General features: G+C 37.0%; 1 protein-coding gene across 8 annotated transcripts in view; it reads left to right on the top strand.

The window, feature by feature from the left end:
• ELP4 (elongator acetyltransferase complex subunit 4) overlaps positions 1–27,879 on the top strand; it is a 260,264-nt gene that overhangs the window by 209,347 nt on the left and 23,038 nt on the right. For 2 of the 8 annotated variants that reach the window (XM_058424534.1, XM_058424533.1), the window contains one exon: positions 18,522–19,190. The exons of the other annotated variants lie outside the window; for them this stretch is intronic. In XM_058424534.1, the coding sequence (XP_058280517.1) occupies positions 18,522–18,665 (144 nt within the window). In that variant the 3' untranslated portion in view covers positions 18,666–19,190. Of the gene's footprint in view, positions 1–18,521; positions 19,191–27,879 lie in introns of those variants that run through there. 8 annotated transcript variants of the gene reach the window in all.

The raw sequence follows: 27,879 nt of genomic DNA, 5'->3' as shown, positions 1-27,879 counted from the left end.
ATTTTCCTTAGTGTTGATGTGTACTTTCAGTGCTTTTAACCTTGAAAGAGATATATATTGTTTGGAAACCAAAATTAAAGTTAGGTTGAAAGGGTACAGTGTGATCTCCTTGCCTCATGATAAATTACACCATGAATCTTAGGAAGGCATATTGAGCTTTCTATTTGAATTGTTTCATAATAGATAGAAATAAATTATAGAATAAATTCATTTATATTAAAGCACAAAACAGTCTTATTAGCTAGAGGAGAAAATTCTAAGGTATTCCTGGCTCTCATTCTCTTCCAAATTTCAAAGAAAAATCAAATCCAAAAGAAATGTTTTAAACTAGTGAAACAGAATATTGTAATTGTAGCTGATTTTAAAATGTGCTTGTTCATTTTTAAGGGCTAAGAAAGTTATACATGTAGTATATTTCAAAATGTTTTATGAGGTAGGATGTCTACTGTAAGTTATAATGGCTGTACTAAACCATAATAACAATCAGTACCAAAGCTCTATGGTCTCTGAACAGATTGTTTCCGCAATTAGTATCTATGTACTAACTTAGCAATAAAAATATATATGGGCCCATTTCCTCAGGCTCTACCTCATAGGGATGATACAAAAATAAAATGAAATAATAGGCAAATAATCATTTTGGGAATTAAATATAAAATGTCACTAGTGGCATAATGTGTAATAAAAATAATAATAGATACCAATACTGACATACTAGAAATTGGACTTCAGATCTCAAAAAAACGTTTTTGTTGTTAAACACTTCTAACCCCCTTTTGTTTGGTTATCATGGTAATCTGTATTAGTGGGAAAGCTTTGGGGCTTTCTATATGCATAACTGCTTCAGCTTTTTAGTAAATTAACCCATTTACTACTGTACTCCAAAAACTGATTGCCATCCTTATACACCCAGCCATTTTCATCAAACAACCAGTTGGCTTATTAATTATAAAACTGGTTATCAGTATGAGTGTGTGACACAGCTTGAATGAAAGCTTTTTCCAAAAATGCTTGTTCTCTTCTAGCTTGTCTACACATAATTCAGCCACATTGACTACAGCACCATTAGTTTGGCTGAGACTTATTCTTCTTCATATAGTTTAGTGGCTATTAATCAGTGAGATTGTGTTATTAAGGAAGCCAACTTAAGGAAAGTCTAGTAGTGACATCTGCAAGATTGTAGAATAGGAATCCCCAGACATTCTTTCCTTCTGTGGAAATACCAATTCAACAACAAAACATAGACCAGTTCCCTTTGTGAGAAATCCAGAAACCAGTTAGGATACTCCTGCACCCCAGGCAAGTGCAAAATTAGCCACTGTAAGCCAACAGGAAAATTCATTGCACCCTCTCACCATTGTCCTTGCATACTCGGAGTCAATCAGGAGGTGTTTTAGTCCATTTGTGCTACTATAACAAAATGCCACAGACCTGAGTAATTTATAAACAATAGACATTTATCTCTCACAATCCTGGTGGCTGGGAATTCTGAGATCAAGGCACCAACAGGTTCAGTGTCTGGTGAAGGCCCATCTAGGTGTCCTTACATGGTGGAAGGAGCAGAAGAGCAAGAACACACTCCCTTCAACCTCAAATTCCATTCATAAAGGCAAGCCCTCATGACTTAATCACCTCCTAAAGGCCACACCTCTTAATATTGTTGTATTGGGGATTACATTTTAACATGAATTTTGGAGGGAACATCGTCGTGCAGAAGGAAACTCTCAGCTCCAAGCTTCTTCATGGACAGAGAAGACTGGACCATAAACATCAAATATGCTGACTTCTGAGGGGAGCTGCCCAAGGGACTGGCTTCTGTGTCATCTCTCTCAGAGCACTGACATGGCCTGGCATACTCTAGATGCATTAGGGCACTGAGAGCACAAGCTTGGCAGTGTGCTACTGCTCCAGAAACTGCAGTATAGCAGACACAGGAAAATACAACTTGGTTAGCTCTACCTCAAGGGGAAAGAGAAGAATGGAGCATGTGTTCAACATTCTAGCATTTTAGGGGGCTGCCCAAGGGACTGAATTCCTTCTAGCCTGACATAGGACACTGACAGGACCCGGCATATTCTAGATTCCTGGGGGTCACTGAGAACAAAAAAGAGCTGGGTGATGTCCCTGCTGCCTTAGAGGACCTTCAGTATATCAGAGGAATCAGAGGGAGCAAGAGATTACAAGCTCCTGAAAAAAGAAAAAGCCAGCAAATCTAAGTGAAAATCTAAACACACAAGTTTAGAGAAGACACATCAGAGAAAAAGCTTGAAAGACTCCCAGAACCTCTAATCGGGCTGATTGGCAAAAGTCTTTCTCTGTACAAAGCCAGTCTGAAAAAACTGAGAGAGATGGTTATTTTGTCAAATGTGTGGATACCAACACAAAGTTATAAGGAACATGAAGAAACAGGGAAATAGCCCAATCAAAGGAGCAAAATAAATTTCCAGAAACAAACCCTTAAAAAACAGGTATGTGAATTGCTTGACAAAGAATTCAAGGTAACCATCATAAATATGTTAATCACACTCAGAGAAACTATGTGTGAACAAAATGAGTATTTCAACAAAGAAATAGAAAATATAAAAGAACCAAACAAATTTTGGAGCTGAAGAGTGCAATAACTAAACTTTTAAAAATTCCCTAGAGGGTTCAACAGCAGACTTGATCAAGCTGAAGAAAGAATCAACAAACTTGAAGACAGATCATTTGAAATTATCCAATCAGAGAAGCAAAAAGAAAAAAAGAATGAAGAAAGCCTAGGGGACTTATGGGACACCATTAAGCAGGGGTGTGTGTGTGTGTGTGTAGTCTGTGAAGAAGAGAGAGAAAAGGAGGCAGAAAGCTTCTTTAAAGAAATAATGGAAACAACTCCCCAAATCTGGGGCTAGAAATGTATATCCAAATTCAAGAAGCCCAATGGATCCCAAATAAGATGAATCCAAAGAAGTCAACACTAAGACACATTATAATCAAACTGTCAGAAATAAAAGACAGAATTTTGAAACAACAAAAGAAAAGTGAATCATCACAAACAAGGGAAACTTCATGAGACTATCAGTGGATTTCATAGCAGAAACTTTGGAGGCAATGTGAGAATGGGATAATATATTCAAAGTGCTGAATGAAAAAAAAATTGCCATCAAAGAATAGTATCTCTGGCAAAACTATTCTTCAAAAATGGAGCAATAAAGACTCTCCTAGATATTCAAAAGCTGTGGGAGTTCATCACAACTAGACCTGCCATCCAAGAAAGGCTAAAGGGAGTCCTTCAAGTTGAAATGAAAAGACACTAAACAGTAACACAAAAGCACAGGGAAGTATAAAGCTTGCTGATAAAGGTAAATATACAGACAAATACAGAATACTGTGACACTGTAATAGTAGTATATAAATCACTTTTAATTCTATAGAATTTAAATAAAAGTAGAGTATCTATAACTATAAAAATATGCAAATGGATACGTAGTATAACAAGATCTACTTTGTGACATAAATAATATAAAGTGGGTGGGGGTAGTAATAGAATAGTTTTTGTATGCACTTGAAGTTAAGTTGTTATCAGCTTAAAATATATTGTTATAACTGTAAACTGTTTTGTGTTAGCCCCATGGTAACCACAAAGAAAATACCTTTAGAAGATACAAAAGAAAATGATAAAGGAATCAAAGCATGTCACTAAAAAAAAATAAAAATAAATGAAAATAGAAAGGAAAACTGCAAGAGAGGATAAGACAGAAAACAACAAAATGGCAATAGTAACTTCCTCTCTATTCAAAATTACTTTAAATGTAAATGGATTAAACTGCCTAAGCAAAAGACACAGAGTGGCTGAATGAGTTTTAAAAATAAGATCCAATTATATGCTGTCTACAAGAGATTCACTTAGATTTAAGGGGACACATGAGCTGAAAGAAGAGGGATGGAAAAAGATATTTCATGCAAATGGAAACCAAAATAGAGTAGGAGTAGCCATACTTATATCAGACAAAATATACTTTTTGTCAAAAACTGACACAAGAGGCAAAGAAGGACATTACGTAATGATAAGAGAGATAATTCACCAGGAAGATATAACAATTATAAATTGTTATATAAATGTACCCAACATCAGAGCACCCAAATAAATGAAGCAAACAGAGTGACAGAACTGAAGGGAGAAATATGCAGCAAGACAATAATAGTAGGAGATTTCATACCCTGCTTTAAATAATAGAACAGACAGAAGCTTGGTAAGGAAACAGAGGACTTGAACAACACTACAGACCAAATGTATCTAACAGACATACAAAACACTATACCCAACAGCTGCAGAATATACATTCTTCTCATGCACACATAGGACATTCTTCAGAACAGATCACAAGTTAGGTCACAAAATAAGTCTTATTTAAGAAGAGTAAAATGGGCACAGTGGCCCACGCCTGTAATCTCAGCACTTTGGGAGGCTGAGGCGGGTGGATCACTTGAGGTCAGGAGTTCAAGACCAGCCTGGCCAACATGGTGAAACCCCATCTCTACTAAAAATACAAAAACCTAGCCAGGAGTGGTGGCATACACCTGTACTCCCAGCTACTCCAGAGGCTGAGGCAGGAGAATTGCTGAAACCTGGAAGGCGGAGGTTGCAGTGAGCCAAGATCACGCCACTGCACTCCTGCCTGGGTGACAGAGCGAGACTCCATCTCAAAAAAAAAAAAAAAAAAAAAAAAAGAAAAGGAAAAGAAGTGAAAGAGGATACATTACAACTGACTCTACAGAAGTAAAAAGAATTAAAAGAGACAATTATGAACAATTATAAGTCAACAAATTGGATCCTGTGGAAAACAATGGATAAATTCCTAGAAGTATATAGCCTACCAAGATTATGAATGGTAAATAATGAAGAATTTTAAAACCTAAACAGAAATATAATTAATAAGGATATTGAAGCAGTAATTAAAAATCTTCCAACAAAGAAAATCTCAGGACCAGATGGCTTCACTGGTGAATTCTACCAAACGTTTAAAAAAGAATCAATGCCAATTCTTCTCAAACTCTTACAAAAAATTGAAGAGGAGGGAACACATCTGGATTCATTTTATGAGGCCAGCACTACTCTGATAGCAAAGCCAGATTAAAAACACCACAAGAAAATAAAACTGTAGGCCACTATCTGTGATGAAGATAGATGCAAAAATCTTCAACAAAAAACCTAGCAAATCAAATTCAACAACACAGTAAAAGAATCATACATCATACCAAATGGAATTTATCCCTGGGATGCAAGAATGGCTCAACATAAGAACATTATTCAGTTTGATACATCACATTAACAGATTGAGGGATGAAAAAGTGCATGATCATCTTAATATATGCCCCCAAAAAAGTATTTGACGAAAGTCAGCACACTTTCATGATAAAAACAGAACCTAGGAATGAAAAGAAATTATAGCAACATAATAAAGACCATATATGAAAAGCCCACAGCTAACATACTGTATGGTGAAAAACTAAAAGCTTTTCCTCTAAGATCAGGAACAAGGCAAGGATGCCCATTCTTGCCACTTCTGTTGAACATAGTACTGGAAGCCCTATCCAGAACAACTAGGCAATAGAAAGAAATTAAAGGCATCCATATCAGAAAGGAAGAAGCAAAATGCTGTCTGTTTAAGATGACATCTTATATGTGGAAAACCCTAAAGATTGCATTTTAAAAACTGCTAGAACTAATAAATGAATTCAGCAAAGTTGCTGGATTGAAAAGACAACAAGGAAAACTTAGTTGTGTTTCTGTACACTAGCAATAAACAGTCAAAAGGAAAATTAAGAAAGAAAACAATTTCATTTACAAGGCATAAACATGAATAAAATACTTAGGAAAAAACTTAACCAAGAAGGCAAAAGTCTTGTACACTGAAAACTATAAAACACTGCTACAAGAAATTAAAGCAGACATAAACAAATGGAAAGAAATACTGTGTTCATAGATTGGAAGACTTAATATTGTTAAAATGTTCATAGTACCCAGAACAATCTACACGTTCAATGCAATCCCTATGGGAATCCCAGTGATATTTTTTGCAGAAATAGAAAAATCTAAAATTCATATGGAATCACAAAGGACCTAAAATAGCCAATACAATCATGAGAAAGAACAAAGCTGGAGTCTTCACATGCCCTGATTTTGAAACATATTACAAAGGTACAGTAATCAAAACAGTATAATACTGGCATAAAGACATACATATAGACCAATAGAAAAGAATACACAGCCTAGAAATAAATGCAGAACTGTATGGTCAACTGACTTTTGACAAAGGTGCCAAGAATACACAATGAGGAAACGATAGTGTTTTCAACAAATAGTGTTGGGAAAAGTGGATATCCATTGGCAAAAAAAAAAAAAGAGATTGGATCCTTATCTTACACCATATACAAAAATAAACTCAAAATGGATTAAAGACTTAACCATAAGACCTGAAACTGTTTAAAACTCCTAGAAGAAAATATAAGAGAAAAGCTGTATGACACTGATCTTGGATATGACATGAAAAGCACAGGTAACAAAAGCAAAAGTAAACAAGTGGAACTATTAAAAAATAAAAGCTTCTCATTCCCTTTGAAACCTGGCACAAGACAGGGATGCCCTCTCTCACCACTCCTATTCAACATAGTGTTGGAAGCTCTGGCCAGGGCAATCAGGCAGGAGAAAGAAATACAGAGCATTCAATTAGGAAAAGAGGAAGTCAAATTGTCCCTGTTTGCAGATGACATGATTGTATATCTAGAAAACCCCATCATCTCAGCCCAAAATCTCCTTAAGCTGATAAGCAACTTCAGCAAACTCTCAGGATACAAAATCAATGTGCAAAAATCACAAGCATTCTTATGCACCAATAACAGACAAACAGCCAAATCATGAGTGAACTCCCATTCACAATTGGTTCAAAGAGAATAAAATACCTAGGAATCCAACTTACAAGGGATGTGAAGGACCTCTTCAAGGAGAACTCCAAACCGCTGCTCAGTGAAATAAAAGAGGATACAAACAAATGGAAGAACATTCCATGCTCATGGGTGGGAAGAATCAATATCGTGAAAATGGCCATACTGCCCAAGGTAATTTATAGATTCAATGCCATCTCCATCAAGCTACCAATGACTTTCTTCACAGAATTGGAAAAAACTACTTTAAAGTTCATATGGAACCAAAAAAGAGCCTGCATCGCCAAGTCAATCCTAACCCAAAAGAACAAAGCTGGAGGCATCACGCTACCTGACTTCAAACTATACTACAAGGCTACAGTAACCAAAACAGCATGGTACTGGCACCAAAACAGAGATATAGACCAATGGAACAGAACAGAGCCCTCAGAAATAATGCCGTATATCTACAACTATCTGATCTTTGACAAACCTGACAAAAACAAGCAATGGGGAAAGGATTCCCTATTTAATAAGTGGTGCTGGGAAAACTGGCTAGCCATGTGTAGAAAGCTGAAACTAGACCCCTTCCTTACACCTTATACAAAAATTAATTCAAGATGCATTAAAGACTTACATGTTAGACCTAAAACCATAAAAACCCTAGAAGAAAACCTAGGCAATACCATTCAGGACATAGGCATGGGCAAGGACTTCATGTCTAAAACACCAAAAGCAATGGCAACAAAAGCCAAAATTGACAAATGGGATCTAATTAAACTAAAGAACTTCCACACAGCAAAAGAAACTACCATCAGAGTGAACAGGCAACCTACAGAATGGGAGAAAATTTTTGCAACCTACTCATCTGACAAAGGGCTAATATCCAGAATCTATAATGAACTCAAACAAATTTACAAGAATAAAACAACCCCATCAAAAAGTGGGTGAAGGATATGAACAGACACTTCTCAAAAGAAGACATTTATACAGCCAAAAAACACATGAAAAAATGCTCATCGTCACTAGCCATCAGAGAAATGCAAATCAAAACCACAATGAGATACCATCTCACACCAGTTAGAATGGCCATCATTAAAAAGTCAGGAAACAACAGGTGCTGGAGAGGATGTGGAGAAATAGGAACACTTTTACACTGTTGGTGGGACTGTAAACTAGTTCAACCATTGTGGAAGTCAGTGTGGCGATTCCTCAGGGATCTGGAACTAGAAATACCATTTGACCCAGCCATCCCATTACTGGGTATATATCCAAAGGATTATAAATCATGCTGCTATAAAGACACATGCACACGTATGTTTATTGTGGCATTATTCACAATAGCAAAGACTTGGAACCAACCCAATGTCCAACAATGATAGACTGAGTTAAGAAAATGTGGCACATATACATCATGGAATACTATGCAGCCATAAAAAATGATGAGTTCATGTCCTTTGTAGAGACATGGATGAAGCTGGAAACCATCATTCTCAGCAAACTATTGCAAGGATAAAAAAACAAACACCGCATGTTCTCACTCATAGGTGGGAATTGAACAGTGAGAACACATGGACACAGGAAGGGGAACATCACACACTGGAGACTGTTGTGAGGTAGGGGGAGCAGGGAGAGATATCATTAGGAGATATACCTAATGCTAAATGACGAGTTAATGGTTGCAGCACACCAACATGGCACATGTATACATATGTAACAAACCTGCACGTGGTGCACACGTACCCTAAAACTTAAAGTATAATAATAAATAAAATAAAAATAAAAAATAAAAGCTTCTGCACCACAAAGGAAGCAATTAACGTGGCCTACAGACTGGGAGAAAATACTTGCAAATCTGTAAACCATATATCTGTTAAGGGATTAACATCCAAAATATATAGAGAATGCCTAAAAGTGAATAGCAGCAAACAGATAAATAACCCAATTCAAAAATAGGCAAAGGACTTGAATAGACATTTCTTCAAAGAAGACATACAAATGGCCAAAACGTATATGAAAAACTCAGAATCACAATAATTAAGGAAGAAATGCAAATTAAAATCATAATAAGATTATCTCACACCTGGAAAATAAGTGTCGACAAGGATTGTAACTCTTATGCATTATTGGTGGAAATGCAAAATGTATAGCCACTGTGGAAAACAGTGTGGAGGTTCCTCAAAAAATTAAATAGAATTTACATATGACGCAGCAATTCCACTTCTGGCTGTTTATGCAAAAGAATTGAAACCAGGATCTTGAAGAGATATTTTACACTGCCATGTTCATAGCAGCATTATCCATAATAGACAAGAGGTGAGAGGAAACTGAATGTCCATCAACAGATAAATGTGATATATATGTACAATGGAATATTATCCAGCCTTAGTAAAGAAGGAAATCCAGCCAGGCACAGTGGCTCAAGCCTGTAATTCCAGCACTTTGGGAGGCCAAGACAGGAAGATTGCTTGAGCCAGGAGTTCGAGATCATTCTGGGCAACATGGCAAACCCCGTCTCTACCAAAAAAAAAAAATTAATACTTATCCAGGCATGGTGATGCATGCCTGTAGTCCCAACTACTCAGGAGGCTGAGGTGGAAGAATTACTTGGGCCGGGAGTTCAAGGCTGCAGTGAGCTGTGATTACACGACTGTACTCCAGCCTGGGGGACATAGTGAGATCCTGTCTCAAAAAAATAAATGAATAAATAAAAATAAAAAAAAAGCCAGGCATAGTGGCTGACGCCTATAATCCCAGCACTTTGGGGGCTGAGGCAGGTGGATTGCTTGAGGCTACGAGTTCGAAACAAGCCTGGGCAACATGGCAAAACCCCATCTCTACAAAAAATACGAAAGTTTGCCGGGCATGGTGGAATGTGCCTATACTCTCAGCTCCTGGGGAGGCAGAGGTGGGAGGATCGCTTGAGCCTGAGCTTGGGAGGTCGAGGTCTCAGTGAGCGGAGATTGTGCCACTGTACTCTAGCCTGGGCAACAGAGTGAGACCTTGTCTCAAAAAAAAAAAAAAAAAAAAAAAAAAAAAAGGAAATTATAACATATTCTGCAGCATGGATGAATCTTGAGGACATTATGCTAAATAAGCCAGTCACAGAAAGGCAAATATTGCATGATTCTACATATATGAGTGTTTAAAACAGTCAAACTAATCAAAGCAGAAAATAAAATAGTAGTAGCCAGAGACTGGAAGGAGGGAAAATGAGGAGTTGCTGTTCAATGAGTATGAAGTGTCAGTCATGCAATTGCACAAGTTCTAGAGATCTGTGTACAACATTGTAGCTGTAGTTCACAATACTATGCTGCACACCCAAAAAGTCATTAAGAGTGTAGATCTCATGTTATGTGTTTTTTACCCCAATTTTTTTTAAAGAGAAATCTAGCTATTTTGATCTCATACACCAATATTTTCATGACAAATGGGGAATGTTAGGATGAGACAGATTTGTATTGAAAAAGACAAAACCAATAAAAGTGTAGTGACAATTAAAATTCTCTAAGACTAAACATTTCTGGAAAGTATACATGACTATAATTAATTGAAATGCAGCGTTTACTAAGTCTGCTTATATGTTCATTTTCAAAGTGTGAGATTGTTATTTATTATGGATGTCAGAGGAATTGTTTTCTTCACTGTGGGTCTGTGTTGTATAGCACTTTTTATTTGTGATTTATTCTGTCTTAGGGCTATTTCAAGTATGATTTTCCCATGGTAGACACGCTATGGAATTTGTTTCCTTGACATGTACAATAATTTCAGAATACTTCTTCCAGTGTTTTTTGTTGGTGTGTAAGGTTATTAATAGAAAAACTTTAAAGTAGAATTTAGTACTCTATAGTTAGGATTTTTATTTTGGTAATCATGATTAATTTACAGAATCTCATGTTAAGATTCATGCTACACTTTGGGAGGCCGAGGCGGGCGGATCACGAGGTCAGGAGATCGAGACCACGGTGAAACCCCGTCTCTACTAAAAATACAAAAAATTAGCCGGGCGTGGTGGTGGGCGCCTGTAGTCCCAGCTACTCGGAGAGGCTGAGGCAGGAGAATGGCGTGCACCCGGGAGGCGGAGCTTGCAGTGAGCCGAGATCGCGCCACTACACTCCAGCCTGGGTGCCTGGGTGACAGGGCGAGATTCCGTCTCAAAAAAAAAAAAAAAAAAAAAAAAAAAAAAAAAAAAAAAAAAAAAAAAAAAAAAAAAAAAAGATTCATGCTATATTGCCATTATTTTAAAAGTGTGAAATGCATGAGTTTTAAAAGACCAAGTTTAAAATACCAATAAGTAGTGATATTCATATACCATATGTTTACCTACAAATACCTTAGGTTGTGTTTATTACACACTAAACCTCCTCTCGAGCACAAAGCAAGCACACACTTGTCAGACCACAAGCAAATCCGTAATTTCCATTATTGGCGTCAACGTTTCCATGTATTTCTTATGTACAGAACATATTTACCTATTTACCAGAATATTTACTCTTAGAGTCCCCATTTGCTTAAGCATTACTGCCACCACTCCAATTCTGAAGATGAAAATCGAGAAATTTTTTTCTCTCTAAATTCATAGACATGCTTTGCTCTGAAGCTTTAAATCAGCAAACATGGTTGCCAAGAGAAGCTTTAAGAAAGGTAGTTTTATAGTCAGAGGTTATACAGTTGAAAAAACTGTATAGCAATCATTTTAAAATTTGTACTGAACTATCTGGTTTGGCTGTCAGGCCTAGAGTTCATCAGATAATTTCCAGAGCTGTAATTCATTTTCACTTATGAGACCTTAGTCTGTTACAGGGAAAAGGGTTTTTTTCTCCTCTCAAGTTTTTCCAGTAATGCTTCCATGTACCATTCAACTGCTGGCACATTTTAGTCCCAGAGGATAGATTTTGTTTGGCATCCTAAGGAATTTTGATATATTTAAGAAGGTGAGAAGTACACATTGGCATCATTTAAATAACATAAGTCTACACCCAATTGGCTTTTACATGCCAAAGATGTGAAATGTGCCAACGGTTTAATAGTACACAATAACTGTTCAACTACATAAGTTGATTTCAGCAAAACAGTTTGATGTGTGTTTTATCCTGAATCATTTAGATGCAATTAAGTCTATGGTGCCTGAATAATAGAGGCAGGCTGGGCTGTTCCTAACTTTTGCATAAGCAGATATTAATATTTTCGAAATGTTAGTCATAGTTGAGTTGAATAGAATATGAGTATTGCTTTAGTTTATGATGCCTTTTCAGCAACTTCAGTAGTTTCTATACTGCCAACAAATGTGAAATAGGAAAATATAATTTGAGGTTGATGATCTTTATTTCTTTTAATAAAACAAATTTGGACTTTTAGTGAGTTGGGGAAGCATATGATAGATTCTTTTATTTTCAGACTTTTAAATATATATGCTATTCATTTTAACCAGACTAACACTGTGTGTGTGTGTGTCTGTGCGTGTGTCACTGACTGTGCAAGCCCTAATTGGAAAAATGAGCATAGAGAGAGAAAGATAAAAGTGGTATAACCTTCTCTTTTTAATGAACTTACAATCAAATAGGGGAAGACATGGAAAGAGAGAATACAAGTGCTAACTCTAATGCAAAACAGACAGTCCTTGTGTTTTAACTTTTGGAAAAAAAAGTTAATATGGCATTAGAGAGTATGAGAACTGGAGCCAAGTGGAGACTGTTAGGAAGGGTGATGTGAGGGCTCCGTATAATTAGCTTAAGAGAACTTAATGATCCCCATCTTAGAGGAAGCAGAGGAATAGAAGTAGACTATAGAACCATAAAGTGTGGAGAGGGGAGGGTGGAGGGGAAGAGGTTTAAGTTATATAAAAGAAGGTAAATTTCTCTCTGTTACCAAATTGGGGGAAAAGGACTAGATGGAATTTTATAAAATGTGTAGTATACATTTGAGATACTCACAATATATTAGTTTCATAGCCTTTATAAAATTAACTTTGGGCAACCTGTGGTCACCCAAAAGAGATAGGCAGTCATCCTTCAGACAGCCAAAACTGAGATACATTGAAAAGGCAATGTGGCTACCACTCTGGAGAGACATGACATCAGTAGTAATCACCATGTTCAGAGAAAAGCAGCAGTGGTTTTAAATATGACCCCAAATAAAATGTCACAAGGACAAAGCCTCTGAACTTGGCTGCTTCTCTTTGTAGTGTGGTCTGTAGTGTGTGGCAACAGAGATTCATTTATTTAACAAATGATTAATGATTTTTGCAAGCAACCTCGGAGCCAGGTAGTAGAAAGTAAAATTGGAAGATAAGTTAGTGTCAAGTCATGAAAGCTTTTTCAGTGTTAAGTGCCAAACAACTTTTCTAAAAGACAAAGCATATTAAAGCTTAAAAACTGTTACTTAAAATTATGTTTGGACTATATCCAAAAAACAGCTCTTATAAGAATATGCAAAACAGAATATTTTACAATTGTAGATTACAGTTTCTTTTAGAGATAAGCAGCTGAAGATAATTTTAGAACATCCTTCAATTGTTTCCTTTTTCTGCAATGAGCAGATTCGTAGTTATGTTCCCTCACAGTAGTGGTTAACGTTATTAAGTCTTCCTCTTATACATCTAAATAGGTTGCTCTAACAGCACAGTAAACCAAGATCTTTTTTTTTTTTTTTTTTTTTGAGATGGAATCTCATTCTGTCGCCCAAGCTGGAATGCAGTGGTGCAACCTCAGCTCACTGCAACCTCTGCCTCTCAGGTTCACGCTATTTTCCTGCCTCAGCTTCCCAAGTAGCTAGGACTACAGGCGCACGCCACTACGCGCAGCTAATTTTTGTATTTTTAGTAGAGACGGGGTTTCACCATGTTGACCAGGCTGGTCTTGAACTCCTGACCTCAGGTGATCTGCCTACCTCAGCCTCCCAAAGTGCTAGGATTAGAGGCGTGAGCTACCACACCTGGTCGTAAACCAAGATCTTATAGCATAGATTTCTAGTTGACATTTACTTTACTGAACACTAAACTATGACTATTATTGGTGTCTCTTTTCCCCATATATCTGACTGTCTACCTTCAGTGAGCTTACATTATAATATGACAGAAAAGGCTAGTAGACATGAAACAAAATTGTGCAGAGGCCAGGTGCAGTGGCTTACACCTATAACCACAGCACTTTGGGAGGCCAAGGTGTGAGGATCACTTGAGGCCAGGAGTTCAAGACCAGCCTGGTGGACATAGCAACACCCCATCGGTATCAAATAAAGTAAAATTTTGCAGAATAGTCTGTGATTATAGCTCAGCAAGTTAAGGTGTTTAGGTCTAGAATGAGGACAGTGCCAGGATATGGCCAAACTTTGAAGTATAATATAATTAAGTTCATTAGTATAAGACTACTAAAAGAGGAAGATCTTCCTGATAAAGAAAATCATAAGTCAAAGCAAGAAGGTATGAATGCCAGTTGCATACCTAGAAACAGTATAGAATCTGGCCTGAGAGAAGAAAGTTTGTACTCGGGAAAATAACTGAGATGGGGATGACTTATGGAATGCCTTGAAAGCCATAGAGGATGTAGAGAAACACTGTAGGTTCTGTGTGATATGCTAAAAAACAGCATTTAGTAAACATTACTGTGGAAGAAATGTACAGGACATTCATGGAGGCAGAGAAGAGTCAGGCATGCAGTTATCTTAAGTGTGAGTTTATGAAAGCATCAGAAAACTCTAGTAAAAGTGGGGAAGGAAAGAGACACGTAAAAGTCTCTTTCAACAGATAACAAAATTTGGACACAGATTAGTTATAGAGAGTAAGGAAAAACTGATTGAAGATGCAGCTGTTATATATGGCCCTATACAGTCACATTGACTTTTCTAAGTGATATTTCCCCCAGCAACTTGGACCCTAAGCCTTTTACACATATTCATACAACTGTTAACTCCAAATTACTTCCTCTGTCAGTGATTTCTAATTCTAACCAATGATCTTTAAAACATCGATTATTTAACTTCTATGTATACTATATCATTGGAATTTAAAGGCTTTTCCTTGTATTTAAACTAGGTCTCTGTGGAGCGTAGGTAAAAAGAAAGGAATTGTGGGAGAAAAGGAGCAGGGAGAAATACTGAAAAAAATAAATAAATACATAAATATAACCACATAGATAGTAATTCCTGTAACTAGAAAATAAAACTAAATAGATGCATTTCTTGAACATTCTCAGAGCCATTTAAGCAGCTTTATTTCCTGTCAGCATCTCTGAACCTTTATGATTTTTTTTTTCGCCAGGTGAGTGCAGTGATGATTCGGGTCATGCAAGTCCCCGCTTCCGGTTTTCCTGCCTCAGCCTCCTGATAGTGGGCAGCTAATTTTTTTTTTACTAAAGACGGGGTTTCACCGTGTTAGCCAGGATGGTCTCGATCTCCTGACCTTGTGATCTGCCTGCCTCGGCCTCCAAAGTGCTGGGATTATAGGCGTGAGCCACCACGCCCGGCCAACTTTTATAATGTTGATGGAAGTATTTCCTGGAAGCATATGGTTTGCTTGGTAGTTATTCTTCCAACTTTGTTGCTGGCAGAATATCACCCCAAGGAAGGGAGTACAGATTGGTGATGGAAATCAGCCTCAGTGTGGGTAGCATAGCTCTCAAGAGTTGTGGTGAGGCTTTTTCTAGACTCTGGAGAAACTTCTTGAGGTTTTTCAGAACACTGAAGCCTTCCGGAAAAGTAACTACTTTCTTTTTAGTACATGGTTAACTCATTCACAGTAAAAACTCTCTCTTCTCTGTCACGGTGGTCTTTCCCTCAGGCTACCTGGGATGCAGTCAAAGGTTGTCAGAGTCCTTGATTGTCTTGCCTGAAGGTACAACCTGACCTAGATGAATGTGACGTGTTGTCCTTGTCCTGTTGCTTAGTTCACTTCCACAGAGGTTTTCTTCCATAAAAAGTGTTGTGTTTTTAATTGTTTTTTGTTTTTATTTTACATGTTTTGCTGTCTACCCAATTCCTCAGAGCCCTGAAACAGTAAGAAATGTGTAATTTCTGATTTCTGCTTCCAGCCAGCATATCTTCCTGATAGTGTGTTTCTTACAGGGCTCATTTAAATGTCTTCTGTGGTGAAATTCAGGCTTTTGTTGTTATTCCCTGTGATCTCCCTAACTGTTCAGCTCCATGTCCAGGCTTAGTTCACTGTATTCTATTCATGATTCACCTTTCCATTCTCCAGCCTATAGGCAGACATGCATTTAACTGAAATGTACAGAAGAAACATTCCTTTTCTTAACCTCCACAGAAGAGAATTCTTCAGGCTCCAGTATTTAACACCTCATTTTCAGTATCTTTGCATATAGACTATAAAATGTTAAAGTCTGAAAGAACCTAGGATATCACCAAGTCCTAAACTTATTTCATGTGTGAGAGGTTTAAGTCCTAGAGAAGTACATACAATACACATTCTAAACCCTCTCCCAACTCAAATTAATATGTGTGTTTTAAATGATGACTTTCTAACAAGTTCACTGGTAGAAATTGGCCTTGGCATCTATTTGTAAAGCTGACTATGGCCTAAACAAAGCCTAAAGTTCTTTTAAGGGCTTAATTTATTTCATGCATCAAGCCTCTACATATGTCCAGCATTTTTCCAACTTAAAAACTAATTTCAAACAACACATACAGTCTTCTTTCCAGCCTTCATCAACCATGTGTCCTCTCCCAACTCTACTTTCTGAAAAATGTGGGAGACGAAGAGGGAACCAAAACTTTACTGTCAGACAAGAGATACACAGGAAACACAGTTGCCATTAGTACCATATAGGGTGAAAAAATGTCTTCATCCCTTTCAGAAAGGCTGAACTAGGAAAACGAGGAAAAAGACAGCATACTCAGAGTTTGACATTGAATAGACACTCAACAAATATTTTTTGAATGAATGAAATGAGGTGAATCAATGAACCATGGACCTGAGGCTCTATCTCCAGCATACCCTCTCTTCTAAACCCCAGCAACAACTTGGACATCACCATTTGATGATTCCAAAGAAACTTAAACATGTCTAAATCTTAATCGCCTTTTCACCCATCTCCTACTCTAATGTTCCCTGTCTCAATGCCTGGTTCCTAAAAATGCCAACCACATAAGGCACTAACCTAGAAGTCATCCTCTCATTGACTCCTCACCTCCAGTCTAACAAGTCCTGTCAGCTCTACTCTTTACAATATGCCAGATCTATCAAAAATCTTCCCCACAAAAAAGGTACAAAATCTAGATAACTTTATTACAACTTGATGTGATCCCTCTTGTAAAAGCTGTGTAAGAAAACTGAGGGAAAAAAAGTTACTCAACTAATTTTATAAAAGTAATATTATCAAAACTAGATAGGGATAATACGGGAAAAGGAAACTGTACATCAGTCTCACTATTGCAGATAGAAAAAAATTCTAAATAGAACAGTGTCAGGTGGAATTTGGCAGTTTATTCACACACACACTCACACACACAGCTACTATTGCTACTACTAGATAAGATTTCTCACAAAAACAGGAATGATTCAACATCACAATGTAGAAATGTACTTGATATAACTTAGCACTTGTTCTTAGTAATTTTAAAAAACAAATTTCCTAGGAAACAGCATAGAAGAAAAGTTCCTATCCTGATAAAGGGTCACCATCAGGGACAAAGAAAATATATTTTTCTTAGTCACCATCAGGAACAAAGAGAATATATTTTTCTTAATGATAAATTTTTGGAAATATTTATACTAAAGTCAGGAGTAAGGATGTCCACTCTCTCAGGGTCTATTTTGCATTGTTATTAGAGATGCTAACCATTTTAATAACTCCCTAATGGGAAAGAAGCAAGTATTATAAGAACTGGAAGGCCGGGTGCGGTGGCTCACGTCTGTAATCCCAGCACTTTGGGAGGCCGAGGCGGACAGATCACGAGGTCAGGAGATCGAGACCATCCTGGCTAACACGGTGAAACCCCATCTCTACTAAAAATACAAAAAATTAGCCAGGCGTGGTGGCGGGCGCCTGTAGTCCCAGCTACTCAGGAGGCTGAGGCAGGAGAATGGCGTGAACCCGGAGGGGGCCGGGGGGAGCTTGCAGTGAGCCAGGATCCCGCCACTGCACTCCAGCCTGGGCGACAGAGTGAGACTCCGTCTCAAAAAAAAAAAAAAGAACTGGAAAGAGCAATATCAAACTGTCCATATCTATAGCCAAGAGAATCTGCAAACAGAATTCAACAAGGTTGCCAGATTCAGGACCTGAGACCTACAACTTGCTATTCCTATAACTAACCTTACTTAGCCTATCTATATTACAGTTTACTCATCTGTAAAAGGGTCATCGAGAAGCTTAACCAATGTAAAGTACCTGGTGCGTTGTAAGTACATAAGTATGAGCTATTACTAGCATCATTGAATTAATACACTGCATTTAGCAGTCTTACTATACCTAACTAGAAAATATAATAATAATAGCTAATGATTATTTATCAACTCATGTTGGTCTGCTTACCAAAAAAGATCTGCAGTAGCTTTCCAAATCACTCTGTAGAAAAGCTAAAGTCTTTCTAGTGACTTACAAGACTTATGTGATTTTGCTCTCTCCTTTATGTCTTTCTTCATCTCCTCTTTACTTACTTTTCTTCAGATATGCTGGCCTCCTCACTACTCCTGGATTCACCCAGCAAACTACCTCCTCAGGGCCTTGATATTGCTATTCCCTCTGCCTAGGACAATGCAAATTAAAATAACAACTATCATGTCATATCCATCAAATTGGTACATTTTCTAAGGCCTGGCAGTCAAGTAAGTTGGCAAAGAAGTTAAGAGAAACAGGAACTTTCATACTCTACTGATGGTTATATAAACAGTTACAACTGCTTCTCAGAAAAAGTTGGCAATAACTTGTAATATGGATACCGTGGATGATTTTTGACCAGGAAATTCCACTTGTGGATATACACTCTAGAACAACTTCAGCACATAAATAAGAGGAAAAGTAAAAGAATGTTGAATATAGCATTTTTTGTGAGACAGAAAAATATGTTACAAAATGATACATGCATTATGATTGCATTTGTATGAAATTTATGAAATTTTAAACATGTAAAATAACATTATACATTATTTATGTATACACATATATCTAGTAGTGATTCAAAACTGTCCATGAGAAAAATAAATGTCAAATTTATTTCAGTGCTTACCTATAGAGAGGTATGGAGTAGTGGAGAGATATACAGGAATCTTCACTATTCTTTTATTCTAAAGCAAGTGTGACCAAATGTTAGAAGGCAATAAAGTTTAGTGATGAGTACGTGGGTGCTTTAATTAATGTTATTTTCTGAGTTTTCTATATATTTGAAATATTTCTACGTAAATACACACATGCCCCAAATCTAGCCACTTCTTACCACCTCTGCTGCTGCAATCATGAGCCTAATCCCCATCATACCTTGCTATCATCAGCTTCTCACAAAGGCTGCTACAGTAGCCTCCTAAATTGTGTACCCACACTTGTTTGCCATACACCATTCAAAGTAATCCTTTATCATGAAGTAAATCAGATTATGCTACTCCCCTGCTCAGAATACGCCAGTGGCTTCTCATTAAAATCCGTACTATTTACTGTGACTTACAAAGCTCCTGTCTACTCTCACAACTCATTCCCTACCACTTTCCCCCTAGCCCACCAAGCTGCAACCACCTTCATCATCTTGCTGTTGTTTGCCAACCATATTCTTACTTCAGCGACTTGCACCTACTGTACCCTCTAGTACAGTAATACTAGTACCACTAGTATTCCTTGCATTGTTCCCTACTTCACTTTTTTTAAGTCTCTGCTTGAATGACCTTCTCAGAAAGGCTTTCCCTGACCAACCTATCTTTAAAATATCCTCTCCCTAGGCCGGGTGTGATGGCTCATGCCTGTAATCCCAGCGCTTTGGGAGGCCGAGGTGGGTGGATCACATGATGTCAGGAGTTCGAGACCAGCCCGACCAACATGGTGAAACTGTATCTCTACTAAAAAATACAAAAATTAGCCAGGCATGGTGTCGGGCGCCTGTAATCCCAGCTACTCAGGAGGCTGAGGCAAGAGAATCGCTTGAACCTAGGAGGCGGAGGTTGCAGTGAGCCGAGATCATGCCATTACACTCCAGCCTGGGTGACAGAGCAAGACTGTATGTCAAAAATAAATCCTCTCCCTGGCCTAAAGCAATGACACCCCTGTAACAATGGCATTCTAGTGCCAGTTCTTGGTCTCTGGGCTCAGTTTTCCAGTAAAAGAAACCAGGGCTTCAGGAAGAAGTGTTTGATTGCTTGATTCCAGGCCCAAAGAAGGGAAAATATAAAACAAGACTGAGCATCATGTGCCAAAAAGTAAGGAAACGTTTAAAGAAAGATGGATGGGGACATGTCAGAAAACCCACAGGAGCCAGCCTGAAATAGCTCCTAATGACCAAAGATAAAACAATTTGAGCAAGAAAATAATATTGTTTTTTAGCCCCCAAAATAAAATAAATATCTATGAGTTCATACTATTGTAATAAATAATGAATTAGTAAATATCGAAGGAAAGAGAGAAATAGAGAATTGCTATTAGGCAGATAACACAGTAATAAATATTGCAAACAAGATTCCTCAAAGGATGCAAAAATTAATGGGTAGAAATTTGAGCAAGGTACTTACAAAGTATAAGGTAAAACTTTATACTGGAGATACTGACAGACACCAACTTGACAAAATAGTCAAGGTAAACAGCACCAGTATATAAGACATATCAGCATCATGAACCCCTTGGTAAAATGCACTGAGAAGCAGACATTATTTTTTTAGCAGTCTTGCCAAAAATGCGTACCTTCTATCATGAAAAAATTTCAGACAAACCCATATTGAGGAACGTTCTATAAAATAACTGATCAGTACTCTTTAGAAGTATCAAAGTCATACATAAAAGATGAGGAAAAATTGAGGAATTGTTATAGACTAGAGGAGGCTATGGAGATATAGCAACTGAATGCAAGTGGGATCCTGGAATTACAAAAAAAAAAAAAAAAAAAGAATATTAGTGGACCTGGACCTGGACCTGGTACCTAAAATAATACCTGTAGCTTAGTAATTACTTATCAAATTGGTATGTCTGTCCATCCATTCATCCATCCATCTTTGATACCTCCCTTTTTCTCATGCTTCACATCCAATTTCTCACCAAATCTTCATTTAACACCTGGTTCCTTGTGGCGAGAGACTAGGAGACAAATGATACCAGCAACACCACAGCAACTTTTTGGTAGATCCTCTGAATTTTCCTACATATGCGGGATAAGATTTTATTTTGAAGGAATAAATATTGAAAGGTTTGGGAAATTTATTTAAAAGAATCACAGAAGTGATCACAAATGGAAGTAACAAAACCTCTGGCTTTGCCTGTTTGGGGGTTGGGAGCTCATCTTTACTTGCCTGGATTGCTGTACTGGCCTCCTAATTGGTCTCCCTGCTTCCAGTTGTTGCCCAGCCCGTTATTCCCACACAAGAATGATGTCCTTTTAGCCAGAGAAGTATTTTCAGGGGGAAAATCTAATCATGACTAAAAGCCTTCATCGATTCACCACTGCCTTCAGAATGGAAGCCCTACAGATTCTGCCTCTGCCTACTTCTCCATCCTTATCTTTGACTATTTCTGGCACAAACCATAATCACCATTCATACCAAACAACCCACACTGTTACCCCTCTTTGGCTTTGCATTTGCTGTTTTTCTTCTTCTCCTAGGACACTAATTTCCCATCTAACTCTAACTTGCCTTTTAAATTTGACTGGAGCAGTACCTCTCCTCAAAGCCTTTCCTTGTCCGTTAAAGTCTCTCTTTAAGTGTACTTTCAGCACATTTCAGCTCCGTTGCAGCACCTTCTTAAGGACAAGGATTACTTGAATCTCCAGCTAGCTTGTTGCCTCATACATGGTGGTGCTCAGCAAACATTGGTTGAGAAAGAAAAGGAAGAAAGGAAAAAAGGAAAGAGGACAGAGAGGTTTTAAAGTTATGTGAATATTAAGCAAAAAAAAAGTCTTCCCTGCTTTTCTCCTTCTCTACTTTGATTTCAGGCTCTTGCATATTTGTGTAATTTATTTTACCTGATTATCTGCTTATCCTTTGACATAGATGAAACATAAACATCCATTAACTGAAAGAGATTTAGAAAGCTGTCCACTGTGGCATAAACAATGGCTGATAACAATGGTATTGAGCCAGATTAAGCGTATGAAGTGCATGTTTCATTGTAACCATCAGAGAATCTGATATAATGTCTAGATTTTTAACTTCTTCGCCATCTTTAAACTTGACAATGCCAATTTTTTGAAAAAATCATAGTGAAACATAGAACTATCACCAAAAACTGTGTTTTAAAACGATGTGTGCCATCTTAAGGAATGCAAGAAAATCAAAATATGCCTTCTACTTACTTCATTTGTTTCCTCTGTATTTGTAATTACTGACGAGTTTACTTGGTATTTATTTGCTATACCCAGACTGTGGAAAACCATGGAAGGGGTTAAATAAATTATCCCCTGGGTTTTGAGTCTACCTAAGGAAAAACAAATTTCTAAGGGAAAGCAGGGGAAGTATAAAGTTAGCGGAAGGGGAAAGATCCCAGTTACATTTTTACCTCATTGAATTCTTTCCAAATCAGACTACAGATTTTTTTTTTTTGCATCTACCACGCCAAGCATGATATTTTTAGCAACAGTAGTACAGAGCAAGCAGCCTGTTGTTTGGGAGCTGACAAATAAGCACACTGTTCCTCTTACACGCAATATGCTCCACATCTTTATCTCCACTCATCCTTACAGAAGCTCTTCAGCTTGCCGTGTTTCTTTAAGGAAATGACAAGGAGCACTGGTTAATAAGCTCTTGGGGTTATTCAATATCCCTCTTCAATGCTCATTTTCTGAAGTTGAAAACACTTATGCATGTGCACACATGCACACTAAACTTTGTCGGAGATGAAGTACTTCCAAATGGTACTTGAATGTGATTAAGAGAACCCTGGGCCTGATAGGACTCATTACGCAACATGCCAGACATAACCGTTTGCTCAGATTTTGGTTCTAAGAAAAGGAAACATCTTGGTAAAAAATGGCTCATAGAAGTGGACGTAATAGTTTATTGTATTTCTATATAAATGTGTGCTCAATACATCATTTTAAAAGAAATGTAACAGACTTTCTTCTTACAAAATATACTTAACACTGGAATAGTGTCTGTCATTTCTTTGGAATTAGACAAAGAAATCAAAGTCTGTTTGACTTACTGCCATGAGTTTCTGGTCTAGAGTTATCTATTTTTCCTCCCTGATCATTATAATTTTCTAAAACAATTCAGGACTATATTAAACAATTTTATACTTAATGTCATTGGTGGATTTTATGTTTATTTTCAAGTCAAACAATGGTTAATAATGTTATTTTACAATGTGGTTCTACAAATCTTTCAACACAGCTTAAAGTTACTCAATTCAGTTTTCAACTTCTAATTTCAGAGCATATTAACAACCATCCCATGGTTGAATTTCCTACCCCTAGGTAAATTCCTCGAGGACTTTTTATATTATCTCAGCCTTAGATTTGTGGGTCACACTCATGTTCATTCTTTATCATTCCAGAAATGGAATCTATTTGAGTTATATAGCAATATAGTGAAGAAATTAGAAATTAATGGTTGTGGAAATCAAATAGATAGACTTATAGGAACCTAAGATTGTTAAGCCCAAGATTTTGTAGATGGTAATTGCACTGTGTTTCAACTGGACTAGACTATTATGACCATGGAAGTTGTCAACCTAGAAAATTCTCTGCTTTTGCATTTTTTGCCCAACACAAGTTTTGTCAGATAGTTTATGTCACAATATATTGTACAAGACCTCACCTCACACTAAAACGTTTTATATGAAATAAATTCTGTTGTTAATGATATGTTGACAAAAAGGGTGGAACTTTTTTTTTTTTTTTGAGACGGTCTCACTCTGTTGCCCAGGCTTGAGTACAGTAGTGCAGTCACAGCTCACAGCAAACTCCACCTTCCAGGTTCAAGCATTTCTCCCACCTCAGCCTCCCAAATAAGCTGAGACTACAAGTGCACACCACCACACTCAGCTAATTTTTGTATTTTTTGTGGAGTCAAGGTCTCACCATGTTGCCCAAGCTGGTCTCGAAATCCTAAGCTAAGTGAGCCACCACACCCAGCCAGAAGTTTTTAATAGAAAACTTTTTAAAAATTTAATGATCTTAACAAGCTCATGTCATATTATGTAACATATCTAGTTGTTTTCTTATTGGTAGATATACGCTTGTGACTTACTTTCATCCATCATTCTGTTCTGTGAAAATTAACAAAATTGCTTAATATGTTTTTATTTAAATGACTACACATGCTGAGAATTAATCTCATATTCTGTTACCTATACAACAAATAGCAAAAAGAAGTTTTGCTTGGTGTACCCACATAATGCATTAATCATCTTCCAAAGTAATTAATTTACAAATCAAGAAGTTCTTTCCCACACACATTTCCTTCTCGTAGAAAAGCAAAATTAGAAAATATATTAAGTTTTGAGTTTTTTCCTTTGTCCCTAGGTGCCTTAAATGCCTATGTATAATTCTACAAGAATCCACTGCTTAAAAATAATTGATTTTATCCTGAATGACTGGAGCAGCTATGTTAACATTAGCCATACCTTATTAGAGTAAGGAAAATATATCATTCATGGATATGCAAACTATCCTTTCTTTTTAAAGGAGGATTTATCCTAAAAGGTGTCTGAAGTAAGAATTCACTTTCCTTTTTTCCAAGCTCCCAAAAACATAATTTCACTAACTGTGTAATATGCATCTTCTCATAAACCTCCACAAAGTACAAAACAGCCTGTTGCTTACTTTTTATTAAGGCTTATTTTCACACACTAATAGCATTGTTTTTCATGTAATATGCCCTACCTCGTTCAAGTGTTTTCTTTTCTTTTTCTTTTTTTTTTTTTTTTGAGACGGAGTCTCGCTCTGTCACCCAGTCTGGAGTGCAATAGCACGGGCTTGGCTCACTGCAACCTCCGCCTCTCGGGTTCAGGGGATTCTTGTGCCTCAGCCTCCTGAGTAGCTGGGATTACAGGTATATGCCACGACACCCAGCTAATTTTTGTATTTTTAGCAGAGACAGGGTTTCACTTGGCCAGGGTAGTCTTGAACTCCTGACCTCAAGTAATCCGCCTGCCTCGCCCTCCCAAAGTGCTGGGATTACAGGCTATGAGCCACTATGGTCGGTCAGTGTTTTCTAATTACCAGCTTCAATAGTTTGTTTTCATCAGCTTCAGTGCTTTATTAAGTGATCTGAGATATTGACGAGCCTGAGTACCATAAAGATACTCTTATGTCCACCTTTGGGATGGGCTCTATATCACATAAACTCCCAACAAATTACATACCAACTTCTTCTCCAATGCTAGGGAAAGAGAAGCTTACCTTAGCTCCACGGACACTAGAGAAACTGAAGTTTTGACTGAGCAATATCTCATTTATTTGGCCTGCTGTTTCCTAATGGCACAACTTTGAAACATGTCACCACGTTAAATCTAATCCAGGCTCAAAAAGTCCTATTTCTTCTTTCCTGTGGATTTCATAATATTTCCAGAATGCCTCTAGTCCTTGAAAGAAATTACTCTAAACCCCAGCTTAACAGGTTGGAATATATCTTGCCATCCTGATTTTATCTTTCTTGCTTTGTCAAGTTCTTTTCCTTAAGTAGAAATATGCATCAGTTTAAGTATGCTAGATTTTTTAAAATGTATTATAAAAACATTAGAAGACGATATTTGTATTTCAAAAGATCTTTTAACTTTACACAAGATTCCTAATAGGTCCCACTTAAGTATAAGTTAAATAGCATATTTTACTTCATGTCAATTTAATTTAGATATAACTTTTTAGAAATAATACTTCCTGTAAACCCCTGTACTTAGATGACTTCCTTAGATATTCCATATGATTCTAAGGGAAAATTAAATGCAAACTATTACGACTTATTATTTAACCCTATTACATTATGATTATAATAGCAGAGACCAGTCATCTTTTTACCAGAATGTTGTATGTTTCTGAGTGATCAGGTGCATTGCTTTCTCAATCCAAAAATAACATGTACTAATAATTCACTGCTATTTTCAAAAAATTAAGCTTAGGATGTTCCCAGTAACTATACATCCCCAAGAGTAAGGAACTATGGGGCTTAAATTTATTTTGAGTATTTTATGAATCTTTAGCTCTCTTAGGAATTAAACTGTATGCTGTGTTCTATAGTTAAGTTAGGTATCGGCTTTTTCAGAAATTTTATCAACTCAATGGCAAGGCTGTTCACGGTGGCTCACGCCTGTAATCCCACCACTTTGGAGGCCAAGGCAGGGGGATCGCTTGGGCAACATGGCAAGACCCTGTCTCTACAAAAAATTTTAAAAATTAGCTGGGCATGGTGGCACACACTTGTGGTCCCAGCTACTCGGGAGGCTGAGGTGGGAGGATCACTTGAGCCCGGGAGGTCAAGGCTACAGTGAGCCATGATCCCACCACTGCACTCCAGCCTGAGCAACAGAGCAAGACCCTGTCTCAAAAAAAAAAAAAAAAAAAAGCCATTCAGATGCTGTTTAGGGTAATAAAACAATTATTCATTTTTTAAATATACCTAAGATTCAACTTTAATATTTTAAATTGGAGGAATGGAAATGGAAGGAGTCAATATACTTTTTCACCAGAATAGAATTTCAGCCTGTTACATATGTACCAGTAAGTATATAAAATGTCTGTAAAGATGGACATTTATGAAACCAAAAAAAGATTTGAATTTAAAAATGTACATTCTAATAGCATGGGCAATAAAGGATAAGGACAGTGGGGAGAGATGCTAATAGGAAGATATATTAAAGAAAATTGAAATGAGAACATAAGTTCATTAGAAAGATATTAGGGCAAATGATTTATTAAGCTAAACAAATAAGAAGGAGTATCTTAGTAAATAAGGACAGTTGGCATGTATGTAGGTGTGGTCTTGGGACTTTGCCACCCAGACCAGGGATTTGGGCTGTGGGGAAGGATGATGACCATCTGCTCCAAGTGACTCCTACTGGCTGATACACAGAGCTCAGTTGGCATCAGTCTCAGAAGAGACTGCCAGCCTTCCAATCAGAAAATAAGCAAAACAATGGCATTGCTGTCAAGCACAGAAATGAAGTTTAAGATTTAAGTAATAAGTGGTGACTCAGAAAGGGTCAGGGAACCTTAGAGTGTAATCCAGACAGATATAAGTTGGCTTGATTGTGAAATGGACCATCCTCACAGTTAATGGAGGATACTTGAAAAGCTAGGCAGAAATGATCCACAGTGACCATGGTAAGCATACTGAAACTATTACAGCTCACGAGATACTTAGCACAACCTTTAACATCTAAACCAGACACAAAGACAATATAACACTACAAAACAGAAAAAAACTTGACCTGTACACAAATTAGATTATATGAAAATAATGTAAATATTACTGAGATTGAGGCAAAGTAGTAAAAAGATAACTTTTGCCTACCTCCTTGTCTTCACAACAAAGTTTATTTAAATGATTTTTTCCTTAACAGCCTTCAAAAAGCAGGACCAGTGAACTTTTTATTACCTTACGGAAATCTACATTTTATTCTAAAGAACTTGAAATTAAATGATAGAGTTTAAAAAATGTAAATTTTTAAATTTTTAAAAAATAACCTTTAGACTTCAAAAATACTTATTAAAATAAAGACTTTCTACAATAAGAATCTTTTCACTTTCTCTTTTTAAGTCAGAAGTAATTTTGGTTTTATATTTTGCATTTTGATAGACAAATGTATGTTCTTCCTGTAGATTACAGTCATTTTTAAGTATATTTAGCTGTGATTATTTACAGCCCATGTATCGTATGTATGATTAATTTTAAATAAGTAG

The sequence above is a fragment of the Hylobates moloch genome, unplaced genomic scaffold (genome assembly GCF_009828535.3).
Source record: "Hylobates moloch isolate HMO894 unplaced genomic scaffold, HMol_V3 SCAFFOLD_11, whole genome shotgun sequence".
NCBI lineage: Eukaryota > Metazoa > Chordata > Mammalia > Primates > Hylobatidae > Hylobates > Hylobates moloch.
Note: the sequence above shows the minus strand (reverse complement) of the source record. Positions and strands in the feature narration are given on the sequence as shown.